This window comes from Carettochelys insculpta, chromosome 4 (assembly GCF_033958435.1).
Source record: "Carettochelys insculpta isolate YL-2023 chromosome 4, ASM3395843v1, whole genome shotgun sequence".
NCBI classification, from domain to species: domain Eukaryota; kingdom Metazoa; phylum Chordata; order Testudines; family Carettochelyidae; genus Carettochelys; species Carettochelys insculpta.
In genome coordinates this window covers 71,523,010-71,541,262 of record NC_134140.1, presented here as the reverse complement: position 1 = coordinate 71,541,262, position 18,253 = coordinate 71,523,010, and the positions used below count along the sequence as shown (strand labels likewise).

General features: G+C 40.4%; 1 protein-coding gene across 1 annotated transcript in view; it reads right to left on the bottom strand.

Annotated features, from left to right (window-relative positions):
- SPOCK3 (SPARC (osteonectin), cwcv and kazal like domains proteoglycan 3) overlaps positions 1-18,253 on the bottom strand; it is a 414,135-nt gene that overhangs the window by 202,972 nt on the left and 192,910 nt on the right. The window contains exon 4 of the mRNA XM_074993065.1: positions 12,060-12,174. Coding sequence (XP_074849166.1) covers positions 12,060-12,174 — 115 coding nt within the window. The remainder of the gene's footprint in view (positions 1-12,059; positions 12,175-18,253) is intronic.

The following is an 18,253-nucleotide window of genomic DNA, read 5'->3' as shown; positions in this document are numbered from 1 at the left end:
GTATGAGACAGATCTGAAGACCATAGGCCCTGAATTTACATTTACCTGGCTAAGTCTTAGAAGGATCAGAGGCATAAACTGGTCTTTTATTTTTGGTTTATGTATATTTCCTGATGAAGGAAATTTTAATATTACTATCAGAAATTTCTATTACTGCAGTGCCTAGAAGCCTGAGTCATGGACTGCCTTAGGTACAGTACATATTCGGGGGAGGAAAAGACTGTGAATGCCATAAAGAGTTTACAATATGCATAATAGCTGTTACTATTTGATGAGTTTTTTTGGAAATCAGTGAATAAAAACAATCGATTTGGATAATCAAAGCTGAATTTTATGATTATGGGCCATAATCATGTCCCAGAAGTTAAGATTCTAATTAAAAAAAAAAAAGCTCTTGTCCTGAACTCAAATTTTAGAACAATCACAGCCTACTTTTGATTTCTGAACTAGCACAATGTAAAATTCTGAAGTCTGCTGTCCTGTAATCTGGAATATTAAAATAAAAACACAAAAGTACTCTTCAAGTCATGTTGTCGTATCTCCCTAATTAGAAGTGTACCTCACTCCCTCTCTATTACGTTTTGTTATAAGAGCCTAAAAGTCAAATCGGAAAAAACTCTGTTTCTGAGATATGCATGGCTGTTTTCTTCCCTTTCTTCCTCTTACTGAAAACAGAGAGGAAGCCGTGCTAGTCTATACACTATCAAAACAAAAAGCAGTCAAGTAGCACTTTAAAGACTAGCAAAATAGTTTATTAGGTGAGCTTTCTTGGGACAGACTCACTTCTATGGTCTCAAGAAGTGAGTCTGTCCCAAGAAAGCTCACCTAATAAACTATTTTGCTAGTCTTTAAAGTGCTACTTGACTGCTTTTTGTTTTGTTACTGAAAACAGTTTCCCACATGCGATCCCGTTTGCAAAGTTTCACCAAGCAGAACACATTCCATGGGTAAGTAATAACCTAATAAATAATATGGATTATAATGGAAATGCTGCTACAACAATATTTATTCTCTCAAACTGCATGCATCTCTTCCATTAATGTGGTGGAAGTTACTTACGAACATAACGAGAGAATGGACTCCCTTAGGGGTCCTATTCTCTTCTAGATGTGCATCCATAACTCCCACTAACTTTAATGGAAGAAATGTGAACTGAGGGAATATTAGACTCTGTTATGCACTTGGATACCAGTACCAATGATACAGCGTATCATTCAATAAGCTTTTTCTGCCATAAGGTAAAAAGGCTAGCAATTAAGAAGCTGAATGTTTGATATTAACTGCAGCATAATATTAAAACCTCTAAAATATTCACATTTTTTTTACCTCTCCATTTCTGACATCATAAAAGCAAAGACCGTTACTTGACGAGCTGAATTAAACTATGGATAAGCAAATTTTTCAGTTGTTGGACTACGAGAATTACCTCAGTTCTATAATTTACACAATGACAGGACCAATCAAAGCCATATAATGTTATCATTGTGAAGAAAGTAGGGTTCCTCATTAACCTATTACAAAATAATTACTGTAAATTCAGCCTACGTGCAGCATCACTTCCTTTGCAAACAAACATAGATAATAAAACAAGCTTGAAACAGTTCCAAGCTGGCAGACTGGCTGAACAAATTATGCAGAGCAACAGAAAGCCTTCAGTAGCTTCAATAGAGCTTGGAGCATAAGAATGATTGAGTGTTTCTTTACACTATTACAGATCACAGTAATGAATCAGAGTAAAATTCCCAATAAGGGACTTAACTGCACCAGCTGGCCTTCTTTACAGAGCAATGCTACAATGTGAAATGACGACATTCTAAATAGGAGTGTTTGCAACTTTTCTACAATCTGCCTAAAGCAAGTCCATTGTTGCTTGGTGGGGAGTTTTGTTTTGTTTTTTAAGAAAAGCATAATAAACTGTTGTACTTAAAAATATGTGGAGAAGTGGGGATGAAAAAAGAAGTATTTTTAATTGGCTAGAAAGTGAGTCTGATCCAAGTAACAATGCAGTCATTGGGGAAATCTCTACAATTGAATTTAACGGGAGCCTGAGCCATCCTGCTTTGAATCTTTGAGATTGTAACTACAGAATTATTCAACCGAAGTGCAGTTGTTTAAAAACAAATTATTTTCTATAAAGAAGTGTGAGTTAAATAAAATAAAATAAAAGCCACCCTCTTTGGAAAAAATATGTCCATGCAGGAGGCACTGGAGGAGGAATCAGCTGCTCACAAAGGAATCTGTATCTATGACCAAGAAATCTGAGCCTATTTCCTGTTCAAAGAAGTTGAATCTCTTGTAAGCAGCTATTAAACTTAAAAAAAAAAAAAAATCAATAAATAGCAACTAGACTTTCTTAAGGAACACTGTCATGGATTGTACATCAACTTTGCAACATCGGTATTACTGGCATGTTAGTCTAAAGAGGGGACCTCCAGATAATAAAACTAAAATCCATTTTTGCAATATGATACCATGCTCTACATCCTGGCATGGGTGCTATAAATAACCTATGGATGGAGGCTAGGATTTTCAGAGTTTTAATCTCCAAGCAAATGCAGACCAGTTTGTACATTGAAAAATATTGACTTGCATACAATCTTTGTGCTTCACTACACAGACAATGTGTTTATAAAATACACAGCAATAATATGGATGTTCATGTTTTAAATGTCTTGGGAAGAAAATGTTATTGGGCTTCTCATGTGCTAATCAATGGTTTGTTAGCCCTAAACATACATGCAGGAATAGCTATGGCATAGCACATGGGTCAGCACCCCCCAGAATGGGTGCCAAGCATGGCGCACAAGCCAATTTTCACTCATACGCAAGGCGGAAGCTTAGTCCCACTCCTCCTCCTCACCTATGAACCTGGGAGCTTGCTCAAAGCCACACTGTCTGCAGATTAACAAAAGACCAGCTAATGCTACCAACCACCATTGGAATGGTAAAGCTCTTCATCTTTATTTATTAATGAAGCTGTTTTAAGTAGGAGTATTATTGACTTTTTTTTTTTGTACTACCAGCACTCGGACCGTACATAGAGGTCAAAAAGTCAAGTTTCAGCACTCCGCCTCAGAAAGTTTGCAGACCCTTGGCATAGCATATTTACATTTATATGGCAATATGTATCCACCTTTTAATGTTTTAAGTTATGCCAAAACATTTTCTGTGCACCTGCCCATACACACAGTGTTAACACTACTGCTCACCCTCTGCTTCAGTTCTATATATCTGATTTGCCAGTTTTTATTTTAATTTTTTTTTGGACCTGTGTGTTATATAACAGTTGGTCTGTACTGGAAAGGCCATGTCTCCAGATCTGAAGAAGTGGGTCCGCCCCAAGAAAGTTCATTATCTAATAAATCATTTTGTTAGTCTTTAAAGTGCTATATGACTGCTGATTTGCTTTGTTAGAATACAGACTAGCATGACTACCTCTCTGTTACCAAGGGCCCAAAAGCAAGCTATCCCGCTGTGTAAGAAAGACAGAAAATATGGCAAAAGACCGCCTTGGCTTAACCAGGAGATCTTGCATGATCTCAAAATAAAAAAGGAATCATATCAAAAATGGAAACAAGGACAAATTACAAAGGATGAATATAAGCAAACAACACAAGAATGCAGGAGCAAGATTAGAAGGGCTAAGGCACAAAATGAGCTCAAACTAGCTGCAGGCATAAAGGGAAACAAGAAGGCTTTTCATAAATATATTAGAAACAAGAGGAAGACCAGGGACAGAGTAGGGCCATTGCTCAGTGAGGAGGGAGAAACAGTAACAGGGAACTTGGAAATGGCAGAGATGCTTAATGACTTCTTTGTTTCGGTATTCACTGAGAAGTCTGACGAAGGAATGCCCAACACACTGAATGCTAGTGGGAAAGGGGTAGGGTTAGAAGTTGAAATAAAAAAAGAACAAGTTAAAAATCACTTAGGAAAACTAGATGTCTGCAAGTCACCAGGGCCTGATGAAATGCATCCTAGAATACTCAAGGAGCTGACAGAAGAGGTATCTGAGCCTTTATGTATCATCTTTGGAAAATCATGGGAGACAGGAGAGATTCCAGAAGACTGGAAAAGGGCAAATATAGTGCCCATCGATAAAAAGGGGAATAAGAATAACCCAGGAAACTACAGGCCAGTCAGCTTAACTTCAGTGCCAGGAAAGATAATAGAGCAGGTAATTAAAGAAATCATCTGCAAGCACTTGGAAGGTGGTAAGGTAATAGGAAACAGCCAGCATGGGTTTGTAAAGAACAAATCATGTCAAACTAATCTGATAGCTTTCTTTGATAGGATAACGGGCCTTGTGGATAGGGGAGAAGCAGTAGATGTGGTATACCTAGACGTTAGTAAAGCATTTGATACGGTCTTGCATGATATTCTTATAAAAAACCAGGCAAATACAATTTAGATGAAGCTACTATAAGGTGAGTGCATAACTGGCTGGATAACCGTACCCAGAGAGTAGTTCCTAATGGTTCTCAGTCCTGCTGGAAAAGTATAACAAGTGGGGTTCCGCAGGGGTCTGTGTTAGAACCGGTTCTGTTCAATATCTTCATCAATGATTTAGATATTGGCATAGAAAGTGAGCTTATTAAGTTTGCAGATGATACCAAGCTGGGAGGGGTTGCAACTGCTTTGGAGGATAGGGTCATCATTCAAAATGATCTGGATAAATTGGAGAAATGGTCTGAGGTAGACAGGATGAAGTTTAATAAGGACAAATGCAAAGTGCTCGACTTGGGAAGGAACAATCAGTTTCACACATACAGAATGGGGAGATACTGTCTAGGAATGACTACAGCCGAAAGGGATCTAGGGGTTATATTGGCCATAAGCTAAATATGAATCGAGAGTGTGATGCTGTTGCAAAAAAAGGAAACATGATTCTGGGATGCATTAACAGGTGTGTTCTGAACAAGACACAAGAAGTCATTCTTCCGCTCTACTCTGCGATGGTTAGGCCTCAGCTGGAGTATTGTGTCCAGTTCTGGGCACTGCAGTTGAAGAAAGATGTGGAGAAATCAGAGAGGATCCAGAAAAGAGCGACAAGAATGATTAAAGGTCTAGAGAATGTGACCTATGAAGGAAGGCTGAAAGAACTGGGCTTGTTTAGTTTGGAAAAGACAAGATTGAGGGGAGACATGATAGTGGTTTTCAGGTATCTAAAAGGGTGTCATAAGGAGGAGGGAGAAAGCTTGTTCTTCTTGGCCTCTGAGGACAGAACGAGAGAGGTTTAGGTTGGACATTAAGAAAAAGTTCCGAACTGTCAGGGCGGTCAAACACTGGAATAAATTGCCTAGGGAGGGTGTGGAATCTCCGTCGCTGGAGATATTTAAGAACAGGTTAGACAGATGTCTCTCAAGGATGGTTTAGACAGTACTTGGTCCTGCCATTAGGGCAGGGGGCTGGTGTTCTATAATTCTATGATAATGCAATTTTGTACCTAAGAAATGTGTTATTTCTATTAATAGAGAAAAACAGCAGTAAGAGATACAAGATTAATTTAAATTTAACAAAAAACACTTCTTATAGATAAGATTGAGATGTAATGAGATGTAACAGCAAAGGCAATGAAATTCAGGATCCCATACTCACTACAGAATTACACCCCAGTCATCTTTCAAACTGTATTCCTTCAGACACCACCATCCTTATTTTTAGCCCACTTCTGACATTTGGAACCTTGTAAAGTCTATCACACAGCTCCATACCTTCCTGACTCCTCCCCATATATATGCGCCATGACACTTTATTTCAAAGCACAGCCCTTGAGAGACCCTGGGTATAGTGCCACTTAAAGGCACATGGGGGGACCACTCTAAGCCCTATTATCTATTCAATTTCTCCTTTGACTTCCTCATGACTGGGTCAATAGATATCCACTCTCCTGCAGACCGATTACTGTATACAAGAAGCATCGTCTCAGGCTCTTAAATGCAGAATATGACATTTAAACCACCTTGAATTAAACTGCAACAGCTTAGAAACCTAAAGAAAGATGTATTCCACTTCTGATAAAATATTACTCTCTCATTACTACTCTTTCACAATTTAGACAACAAACTCTTGCCACAACTCTGTATTCAGCTTCTTGTTTTCCACAAAACAAAAGCCTCAGATTTAACCTCCATTAACACCATCTTTTGTTTTGTGTATGTTGAATGAATAATTAAGCAATGGATAGTGAAATACAGTGTACACACTTTTAAAAAACAACACCCAAGCAATAATCAGGTTCTTAAGCATCAGTCTTTAAAATAGAGGATGAGATAAAATGAGACCAAAAAGTGCCTATGTGATTTTGGAGCCTAAGTTCCATTGGCCGTGTCTACACAAGCCCCAAACTTCAAAATGGCTACGCAAATGGCCATTTCGAAGTTTACTAATGAAGCGCTGAAATGCATATTCAGTGCTTCATCAGCATGAGGGCGACCGCGGCACTTCAAAATTGACGTGGCTTGCTGCCGTGTGTCTCGTCCAGACGGGGCTCCTTTTCGAAAGGACCCTGCCTACTTCGAAGTCCCCTTATTCCCATCTGCTCATTGGAATAAGGGGACTTCGAAGTAGGCGGGGTCCTTTCGAAAAGGAGCCCCATCTGGACGAGACACGCGGCAGCAAGCTGCGTCAATTTCAAAGTGCCGCGGCCGTCCACATGCTAATGAAGCGCTGAATATGCATTTCAGCGCTTCATTAGTAAACTTCAAAATGGCCATTTGCGTGGCCATTTCGAAGTTTGGGGCTCGTGTAGACGTAGCCATTAAATGATCCTTTGATCCTTTTCGAAAAGTTGACCTGTAAGTGCTCTTGAAAACTTCATTTATTTAAGTCAATTCCTACACACATTGTTTACCGAACACAAGCATGAGCATAAACATTTCTCACCTACTAAGTAGTCAAACTCATTCATATGGGGTCAATAATTAATTACACATCAGCTTCTTCACCAAGCAGTGAGTGCCTCAGGGTAGTCATAGAGTGTTGCTACTCGAGGGAGTGTATCAGGTAGAACCATTATTACAGTACTGTAGTACCAGGAATTTATTTTAGGTTTTTTTTTGTTTTGTTTTTTTGTTTTTTTTTTTAAAACAGCACCTGATAGATGATCACCTCAGAGCTGAAAAGGAATGTTCCTTCATTCTGTAATTCTGCACATATCACTGGATTCTCAGATGTTACACTACTAAAAAACATTTTCCCTTTTCCATTTTTCTGAAGCACTGACAGGAGGCAAAATTGTGACACGTAATAAACTACAGCTTAACAAAATCTATCAAGAAACTGTATCCTGCCCTGCAAAAAAGGATGGATTATATTATAGATTTTGCAATCTTTAATAAATGTGATATTCTTGGCGTGTTTTGTTAAACTAATTTGCTCATGTAACCATGTGACAACCTAAAAAATACTGCATCAAACTCACAGGGGGAGTATTACAACACTTAGGTCAGGCATTACATTCAGAAATTGTCCCTGAGCATCCAGGAAAAGTTTTGTCCAATTAGTTATGCATTTACTGGTTTGAATTCATGAAATAACCAGGGTGTTAACATTTTCTAAGCAATTGTTAATTAGCAACTGTTAACAGCACATAACAGAAAGGGATATAGTTTACAAGAGCCAGAGAGAACTGATCCTCGCAGTAATTATGATGTTAGAGACACCTGGTTTTGAAGTTAATCATACAAGTATACTAGAGCTGCTAAAAGCTTCACTTTCAGTATGCTTTGCACAGACATCTTATTTTAACATTATACATACACAGGTTGAACCTCTCCAGTCCCCTACTCTCTCATCTGGCAATGTCCATACTTTGGGATGATTTTAGTTAGCCAGACAAACACTTTTCATAGGTGTAACCAAGTTTCCATGTGATCCCATGACGTTTGTTGACAGCCACCAGTCCTACCTCTCAGTGTTCTGTGCTATTATTCAGCTGTAATTTACTCCTAAATGTCTTCTAAGAGCCCCACAAGCAGTGCAAGTATTGGTAATACTGCTAGACAACATTGACCTCTGGATGTTCAACAAATACTCTTGTTTGGCACTACTCAGGTCCCAGGGGCACCGGACTAAAGAGGTTCAATCTGTGTAGAGCAACTCATAACTTGGCACTTTGCCAGTTCCTTGCAGTCACTCGTAAAAACTTAAAATGGTCTTTACAATGGACAGGGTTTTAACTGAATGTGACCTCATTTGTAAACTGTCTCCTGTAACAGAACAGATATGAGATTAAAAACAATAGCAAAATTGTCAAAGTAGGGGAACATGCTGTTAATTAAGATGTTTTTCTTTCTCTATTGCCTACAAGCCTGCCGTTAATGTTCTTACTTTGATTATCATGCATTTTGGCTCCAATCTAGAAAAGAATTTAAGTATGTGATAAGCCCACGGAAACCAATGGCACTGCTTGTGCTTAAAATTATGTATACGCTTAGAACTCTTCAGATTTCTTTTGGTGACGTCAGCTCAGAATGTCCCCACTCCACATGTAAAATGTTAATTGCTAAATCTGTTTTATCTGTCTCTGAAGCCTTCCTAACCACAGAACAAGGGACCACTACATACAATAAAAATAGAAAATAAAAGATGTTCTACAAAGCAAATGATGACAGGTAGATCAGGCCTATATGTAAATTATGTTTCTATGAGTAATGCACATATGACCCCTAGAATGGCAACTATTTAACAAAAACAAAAGAAAAAGAATGACATGATTTTTTCATTAATGCAACTAATGGTGATGTACATAGTGTAAGTACATTTTTAAGAAGCAAATCAGCCCTTGTGTGTGTCATATCAATTTATCACAAGAACAAGGCTGCTAGAAAATTATGAGTAATTGAGTAAGATTGCTAAAATGAGCAATGAATGCTTGCATTTATTACAGAAGAAATAAATATTGGTCAAATCAGTTTTGGAACTCTTGCCTCAAACAAAGCAAATCTTTTAATAACATTTTTACATAGTATTTGACCCTGTTTCCAATTAACAACATTATAAGAATGAAAGTGCATACAGTAAACCCTTGAACTGTGCAATTGTGAGTTCCGTTCAACTCACATTAATATGAGTCAAGCGCAACTCAAACTCCCGCTTTCCCCCAGACCTGGTTCAACCCCCACCATCACCCCACATGGCCCCCATCTGCCCTTCCCCCCATGCGGCTCTGGCTTAACACTCCCGCAGGGCTGCATGGCCTCGTCTCAACTCCACCTCCCCATGCCCCCTTGCAGCCCTAACCCACCCCAGGCTTAACACCCCTCCCCCCCACCATGGGCCCCCATCCAACGTCAGGCTTAACTCTCCCCACTGCCCCCACCCAGCTCCAGGACTTACCTTTGAAAAGGAGCTCCAGGTGCTCCTGCTGCTCCCCCAGCTGTAGAACATACGTTCCGCAGGGGAAAAAAGCTGCCCCCCACCAACTTACGTGAATTTTGTGTTTTGCGAGTGTGCATGAGAACAGAACCCTCACAAAATTCAAGGGACTACTGCACTGTAATAATATGGGTTACAGGAGATTATTAGGTTCCTATGTTTTATGTCAGAAAATACAAACTCTGAAAGAACTAAAAAGTTTTTACTTCTGAGAAGTAGAAGATATTTAAAATATTTTAGATGCCACAATCTCAATTTTCATTCACTAATCAACAAAATCAATAATTAACCTTAATGTCTTCTCCCACTCCTCCATCAAGGATCTGTTGCACAGTGCTGCACTGAAGTCTCATATTACTACAAAGTGAACCTCTCTAGTCTGGCACTGTCATGAAAGAATTGGGTTAACCCTAACAGAGGGCTCTCAGCATGGGTTTGTCAGGTGAGCCAATGGGAGGAAGAGAAACTTTTTTGAACTGAGAACAACTACAGTCTGAGGGGTCTTTGTCTGTGTGGCTGCAGAGGAGAACAGAGAGAAATGGTTACTGGATTTGTTCCAGATGCTTAGGAGTAAGTATCGTGGCTGTCTCATAATCAGTGGTAGATATACAATTATCAGAGAAATGTGTAGTTACATGTGCTGAGGTTCTGGTTATTCTGAATTTGGTGCGGATTATTTTTTTTCAGTGGCTCTGATTAATGACTTGATTCTTTCCCCTGAATTCTGTAACTTCTAAACTGACTCCCAGGGAAGTAATTCTCTGTGCTGCAACCAGTATGAATGAGTTATTTTCTCTTGTTCTGTGAATAAATCATTTTTTAGTTTTAGCAAATGATCTGGTTCCTGTCTCCTGAGAAGGGTCTGTGTATATTCATGCCTTAGACTGTAATAGCTGTAAAGCCAGCTATTAGATTACAGCCCTTTTTCCTAAGCTCTCTCCTAAGGAAAAGATAAGAGGTGGGGGCTTACCCCATGGGAAGGCATCCCCAGGCGTGTCTTCCTGGGTTAAAGGGTTTTTTTAAAAAACTTGCATGGTGGCAGCTTCTCTACCCACCCACCCCCACTTCCCTAGGGACAGGGAATCTGTGATGTTGAGCACATCTTTAAGCAAAGCAGGCAGGGTATTTTTAAGATTTAGTGGGTCACCACTTTCTGCATGCAGAGTGTCAGAATGGGGAGATAGCCCTGACAGGCCCCCTCAGGTTATGACCAGTGCCAAACAAAAGAATTTAACCAACCATGGGACATCAGTATTTTCTAGCATCATTACTAAAGTTTCCACAGCTTACTGGACTCTTAGAAGAAGTTTAGGGGTAAATTACCGCTGAAGAGTAGCACAGCCAGAACTGGTGGCCATAAACAAACTTTACTGGACCATCGGAAACTTGGCCACACTCAGGATATCCCCACAATTATTTTGTCCTTTTGCATTTAGCCTTGATGTTTTCCCCTAGTGTTCAAACACAACTGAAAATTAGCAAAGATGAACTTATTTGACAATAACTCTTTCAATTTCTAAAATCCTTCTACCAAAATCTAATTACAGACAATCATTGGTTAAATAATACTTTTGTTAAATAATCGTGACTGCAAAATTTAAAACATTGCTTCCCCTCACACCAAAAAAATATTATCATGTTTCTTTGAGCAGCTACATGTGTGTATATTTTAGCACAACTAGACATCAGGAAACTAAAAACATTCCTTAACAAATAGAGCTTTATAGTTGTTCTATCTCCTTAGATACAGTTTTCCGCCAGCCAAGAAATACTTATCTTATTGGTTGAACTTCTTCCATCATTATGGCCCCAACTCACTTTAGCACATTTAGTTTTGAGCAAGCTGTTAAGGCCAATTAAGGTCAATCGGAGTTAATCACACAAGCAAATGTTTTTCTAAATCAGGGCTTATATGCAGAAGTTCACACTTACAAAAGATATTTTAACATTTCATAGCTAAAACCAGTGCCTTTTTTGTAAAAAGAGATGCCAGTTGTCAGCCAGCTTTCTAACCCCTCCCTCCAGCCAATCCCATGGCTGGGGCTACCAAGGTGTCAGTAAGTACTGGCACAAAAAAAAAACCACCACTGGCTAAAATGTTAAATATTTTCCCAAAAGAGAAGCGTAAGTGGGAAAATAGTTCATGTTCTGTCCCACATTTGCTCACAGTGTGTAACTGATGGTACAACCTCAAAATATGTGGTTGAATATTATATCTAAGCATAAAAAGAACACCAAATAAATGTTGGTGTTTACCTTGTCCAAGCATATAAGTCAGACAAATGTATGCACCGTAGTATAGCAATGTAGTCTTTGCAAGGGAAGAACTTCTAAATCTTTTCAGAATACTCAAATTAAAAAGATGAAAATACAGCAGGGGAAGATTACCTCCTGGGATAATTGTTTTTGATGCAATTGGAGTAAGTACCACATCCTTGAATGTAACAGTAGTTATAATCAGAAGTTTACCCTATGCCCTTCCCATAACGCACTATGTACAAATATGCAACAATCAGAGTAATTAGTGTATAATTATTAAAATAATCTTCATTGCAGTTTTCCTCCCAGTAGTACATTGTAGATCAACCCATTGTAAATGCTATAGTTTACAGGTTGTAGTCCTTATTTGTGAAGATAAACTGATCAATAACATAAATCAACAACATAACTTTAAACTTTACCTGTGTGTAAGTCTCCGGTGACTAATGCAAATAGCAGTCTGTTGGTCTTGAGCAATGCATACCTTATGGCGACTACATTTCATCTTTAAGCATGGATCTTTAGCAGGGTCTAAAGCTAAAAACAATTGCAGAAAAATATTTCAAAACCTTAGTAAATATCCTGCAGTAAATTGTCTATTTAATCTACTCATTTGTACAGCACCCAGAACAATGGAGACTTGATTTTCAACTGGGGCTCCTAGGCACTACCATCATATACATCATAAAACAACAACAAATGTTTAAAGAGAATCATTCTTTCTTATCTACTTTCCTACTTGTTCTCATTTAATTTATGATACTTGCCATTATAATACAGATAATTTATCATATTGTATCAAGCTGCAACTCTGTTTCAACATTTCCAGTAGCAGAAGGAAGCACATCACAGCACAGTCAATGATGTAGAAACTTGGGCTGTGCAAATTTTTCAACTTTCATTTAAAAAAGCAAGCAGATTTTTTAAGAAATTTTACCAAAATGTGTAAAACATGCTTAATATCACAACATATTCACACAAAGTCCTAAATATCTTCCTCTTCTCCATACCTTACCAGCACATACAAAATCATATGCTATATAGATCTATGAGGTCTTGCAGATGCCAGTATCAACTGTTAAGATGACTTTTAAAACAAGTAACTTCAAGCGAAATTGAAGACAGCTGGTAAATCACATTAGAAGACACCTCCCAAGCAATATATATGACACCACACAAGCCCACAACACAAATGAATTATGAAATGGTGAAGCAGCCCTGACTACAATTCAGAGGAATATAGAAGTTCAGGCCTCATCTTCTCTTTTTACTGTGTGGGATAGAGAGATTGGGAATGTTAGCTGCTTTATTGGAACCCAGTATGCTCCTGGATTGATATTTTATTAGCAGGGGAAAAGTTGCATCTCAGTGAGTCACTAGGGCACTAACATTGCAAGTGAGAAATTGGTCCCTCAAGTTTAAAAATTCATAAAGACAAATGGAAAAAAAAAAGGAATTCTCAGTGTTGATGTTCCTTAATGTGATTGATTTCTTAAAGTTAAATTCATAATAGATGAACAGTTTAATGTGTTCCTCATTGTTCACTCTTACATGTTATACTATTTTATCTTTTAATATGTGAATTTTCATTTTAATACACAGTGACATCAAAATGACAAACTAAGATGACTACATTATTTTTTATTTCTTAATTTAAATCTTCAGATAGTGTGGAATGAACACAAAAATTATTCAAAGTATGTTCATGTGGCTTTATTTCTATGGTGCGTACTAAAGCATTCAAAAATATAATCAACGTGGAATAAATCATTTTATTGTCAAGCTCTCCAAACTGAACGGCCATGTAGAAATCCATTGAGGAAATCATTTGGAGTGAAAACCATGTGTCATAATTATTAAAATAAAACATACTGATGCAAAAATAAAACATTTAAAATTTACCTGCATTAATTCACATGTAACTACTATTACATGGGATCAACTAATTTTCCAATAACTTTCTGACAGCATTCATGGCAAACCAGCTCAGACATTAAAAATGGAAATTACTAAAAAGTCAAGGTTTGCTTTAAGTGGCTACCTCAAAGAAAAGTAAAAAGCCATCTAAGAACAAGTCCTCACTGGCAAGTTACTGTACTGCAAATCAGCCCAGAGTGCAGTAACTCCTGAGGTGTACACACTGACAAGACACTGAATGAGAACTGTAGCCACAGCTGCTGCGCTCTAGGTTGTTGCACTCCTCGAGGAGAACCAGTACGGACGCTCTGGTACACTATAATGCTGTGACAGGCCTCTGCCGCATATCGTTCTTGTCTCTCCCATCACTGATTTGAACTCTAATGCCCCCTTCCCACCCCCCGCACTCAAGCCTCAGACCCACCCTTTGCATTCCTTTGGAATTTACCAAGTCCTCTTCCTGTTTATGAAGACATGCGTGGTGTGCCCTCAGCACATCTTTCCAAGTGACCATGCCTGCTGCATACTCCAGAAGGTCCCCTACCTGGATCTATGCCAGCATGCTGGACCTCATCAGCATTTGGGGTAATGAGACATTCCAGCAGAAACACCTACTATAAGGCAATGGAGGCAACAGGCATCCTGATGTTGCACCCATGACCTGATGGTTCTACCAAAAACTGGACAAAATACTTGAGGGCAACTGCACCACCACACACTGAAGACACCTATGGATACCTCATGGAGCATCACGGAGTAGACCGAGCCACAACTAGGAAATCTTGGAAAGTGGGTGCCCAGAAGGAAGGACACTTATGTCCAAGCTGTAAGGCTGAAATCCTAGTTCATGTGAGGGTGAAAGCTAAGACACAGATTAATTGCCCACTTCAGATAGACAATTCTGTTTATCTTCACAGTGCCTTTTAATATACAGTCATACCCCGAGATACACCCATTCGGGTTATGAGAATTCAAGTTTACAAGGAGTTTGATTTAAAACCCCTACCTTGTCTTACGAGACATTTCCTCGAATTTACGAGGACCAATTTCAATTTCATGCACCTCAGCGTGACGCGGACGCCCTGCAGCGAAAGAAAGGCTGCGGCTCCAGGGAACGGCTGCCCGCAGTTGCATCCAGCCTGGTGCGTCTCTCCGCAGCGCCCGGCGGTGGTTTCCTGGAGCCCTCGGCCCAGCCTCTACCTGTGGCTGATCTGTGTCTCCACCTTGGCTCTGCAGCAGTGGCACGCCCCGGCCCAGCCGGTGGCCGCGGGCTCCCAGGTGCTCCCGCGAGACGTGGCTGCTGGGCATGCAGCCCATCCTGGCCCCACCCCTGCCACTCGCTCCTCGGGCAGCTGGGGGCCCACCGCTGCCTGCCATGCGCAGCTGTGCCTCAGGCACCGCTTGCTGCCTGTGGTGTTCCTTTGCATTTAGCACCTTGGCCGCTGCTGGTGGGCCTCTCGGCTGCTGCTGGTGGGGCCTCTCTGCCGCGCTGCCCCACAAGAGCGAGGCACCGCCCCTTGCCAACTGGGGGCCTCCTGTGCCTGCCTAGATCCCCACATGGCCAGCCCCTGACACAGCCCCCTCCCCACTTAACCTAAGCTGCGCTCAGGCTGGGCTGCCTCCCCGTGCCCTGCTCTGCCCTGGCCGCCCCCTTGCACCAGCCCTGCTTCTGCAGCTGCGGGCATCCACCCGGCTTTGCACCCCCCTCCCAGGAGCTCTTCAATTTCCATTCCCCTGTCTCTGCAGGTAAACAGACATATTGTAGAGTAATTAATGAAGGGAGAATGCCTTGTTAGGTTGTGTTATGATAACTAATGTTAACTATTGAAGTAACTGTGTTCATTTTAATGGGATTTGGTGTTGTTTTAGTGTAAATGGGTGTAAATTTTGGGGCTCAGGAACACATAAAATTTTTTCCCATTGAAATTAATGGTAATTACATTTTCAACTTACAAGAATTCGCCCTAAGAGGAGTTTTTCAGGAATGAATTACCCTCAGAAGGTGGGGGAATACTGTAGTTGATTTTATAAACACTGCATGCTGTCACCATGGTTTAGGGCTACCTGCACAAGTGGATATCCTGCACCGATCATTGAGGGTGGCTTTGCACTGAGATGCAAGATAATTAGGCCTAGAACTGGTTTAACCAGCACAGGGAGAGCTGTCCTACTTTAAGTGTGGCCCTTACCTGTCTCACAACAACTGGCGTCTTATGCCAGTTCCTAAATGTCTGCTATGATTACCGAAAAAGGAAGCAGTAATTTCTTGTGCGTGATCTCCATAACAATAGACACGTTTATGAAATTTCACCATATGTGTATGTTTAAAATATGTTTCCAAAGAATTTAGGCATACCAAAAGGATTTTATACATTACTAAGGTACTAATTTTAGTGGCAGATTCCCTTAAAACTAGTTCTCAAATAGTCAGAAGTAAAAAACATGAAACTCATTTGCCCCGCTATCTAGAAGACATGTCCCATTAAGGGCTCTCTTCAACTGGGAGGTGAAAAGGTATGGATGTACAAAAAGAACAGAAAGACTTTCAGAGCAAGCTCTGGTATTGTAGTAAATTAAAATTAAAATGTGTATTTTAGATGCAGATGTTTTTTTGAAAAACTTATTTTTTGTTAAAAAAAGCTGTATGCCTGAAGGTCCAAGCATTTAAAACTAAGCCTGCATATACAAATTGTACAGCTAAAAATCTGGGCGTGAATTTTAGATGTGATTTTATAAATGTGGGCAACAAAGTAATTAAATATTTAAAGCAAATTTTAAGCTAAGGTCTTGTAGAATAATACACAACTGTTTTTGTCACTAAATATAGGGCTGGCACATGCCTGTTAAATGGCTTCATTACCACTTTATGGCTATTTCACATGCAGTGTTATGTTAAGTTAGAAGATGGAAGCTTTTTCATTTTTAAGTTAACAGACCCAGTGCAAAGGAAGAGGCACCAGACTGCAAGCTGCAGCAGTCTGCTATAGGAGCCTTCAGAAAACATCAGAGCTAGATGGGAAGCAGGGTAGATTGAGCACTAAGACCCAGGGGAGCCACTGCCTCCCCTTGTCTCTTCTCCCCACCATCCATAATAAGGAAACTGGAATGAGTTCCAGCTGGAAAAACTCAACAGAGGCTTCAACTCAAACATCTACGATGGAAGTAGAATTTCTGAGTAGCAGCAATCAGCCGCCACATAAGAATGTTGACTGTAGAATTGAATACAGACTTGTGTAGAGAGAAAATTAAGTGGGACTTTCCATTCCCTGTCTAGGAACGTTCAAAGAAGGTAACGGTTCCAAATCCATGGGTCCATACAGGTACATCAGAACCATGTTTAGACTGAGGGTGCTAAGAATATTTTTTCAGCTGAGGTAAGGTACATAAGTTAAAGTGAAAGGAAGAGACTGACACTGGAGGGTGGGGGTGGGGAGGAGGGAAGAATGCATTATACCTTTTGTTTCTGGAAATCTGCAGGAAGTATCAAACCAGAAAAAAATGTCTGCAAGTTTATTGACCTATGAATGATCAGATGAAACCAGAAAAACAGTATTCAAGGACAGGAACAGCAAAAAGGTAGAACTGAAAGCATTAGAAAGAGGATGCAAGTCTCTAAAAAGCAACCAGGGACCTAGCCAAGTAAGTGATTATGGAATGAAGCACTAAACTCTGATGTACTGTGGGGAAAAAGCTTGTCCAAATCCTGTTATAAAAATTCCAAATTTCAGGGAAACAGGCTTCCATTGTTCAGAGGTTGCAAGAGTTGCACAAGGAACAAAAGTTAGCCGAGTTCTCAAACTAACAAGCTACTTCAGGTTGAAGGAGAATACTGAGAACACAGTGCCAAAACCACCACCACGGCCTCAGTGTCCATTAGTGTTTGATGCCTCTCTCACTATTTTCTTCCATCTTTCCTTGTCCAGTGCAGAGCGGCTTAGTTTCTGTAGACTAGCTCCACACCAATCTACTACATCATCTACCCATTCTCTGTGGGGTCTGCCTCTCCTATTCAAACCATCCATTATGCTGAATACCAGGGTCTTGATTTTTCATTCGTCATTCATTCTGCAAATATGTCCGAATAGCTGTAACTTCCATTGTATAACCTTCCGCAGTAGGTTCTCTTTCATCTGTATCTTCCTATAAAATTAATCATTGGTGATCTTCTGCATCCATCCTATTCTCAGGATCTTTCCATAACAACTCCTCTCGAACACTAATACAGTAAACCCTCACAAGTGATTTTGAGTTGCACCTAACTCGCATTAATACAAGTTAAGCGCAACTCAAAATCCCACCCACCCCAGCCCTGGCTCAACCGCCCTGACCCGCACAGCCCCAGCTCAACCCCTGCCCAGCCTTGCTCACCACCTGCGCATGGCTCCAGCTCACCCCACACCAAGGGGGCCACTCCTCCCAGCTGCAGCTAAGCCCTGGGTAAGCAGCAGCCATGGGTGCTCCCAGCCGCAGAACTCTGGGGAAGGGGCAGCCATGGGCACTCACCACCCAGAGCCCCAAGGAAGCAGCAGCAGTGGGCATTTGCCACCCAGAGACCCGGGGTGGTGGAAGCTGGAGGCACTTGCCACCCAAAGCTCCAGGGAGGTAAAAGCTGAGGGCACTCCTAGTCCCAGTTCAAACCCCTTGCATGGCTCTGGATCAACTTACCCCCGCAGCCTAACCCCAAAGCTTAAATCCCCTA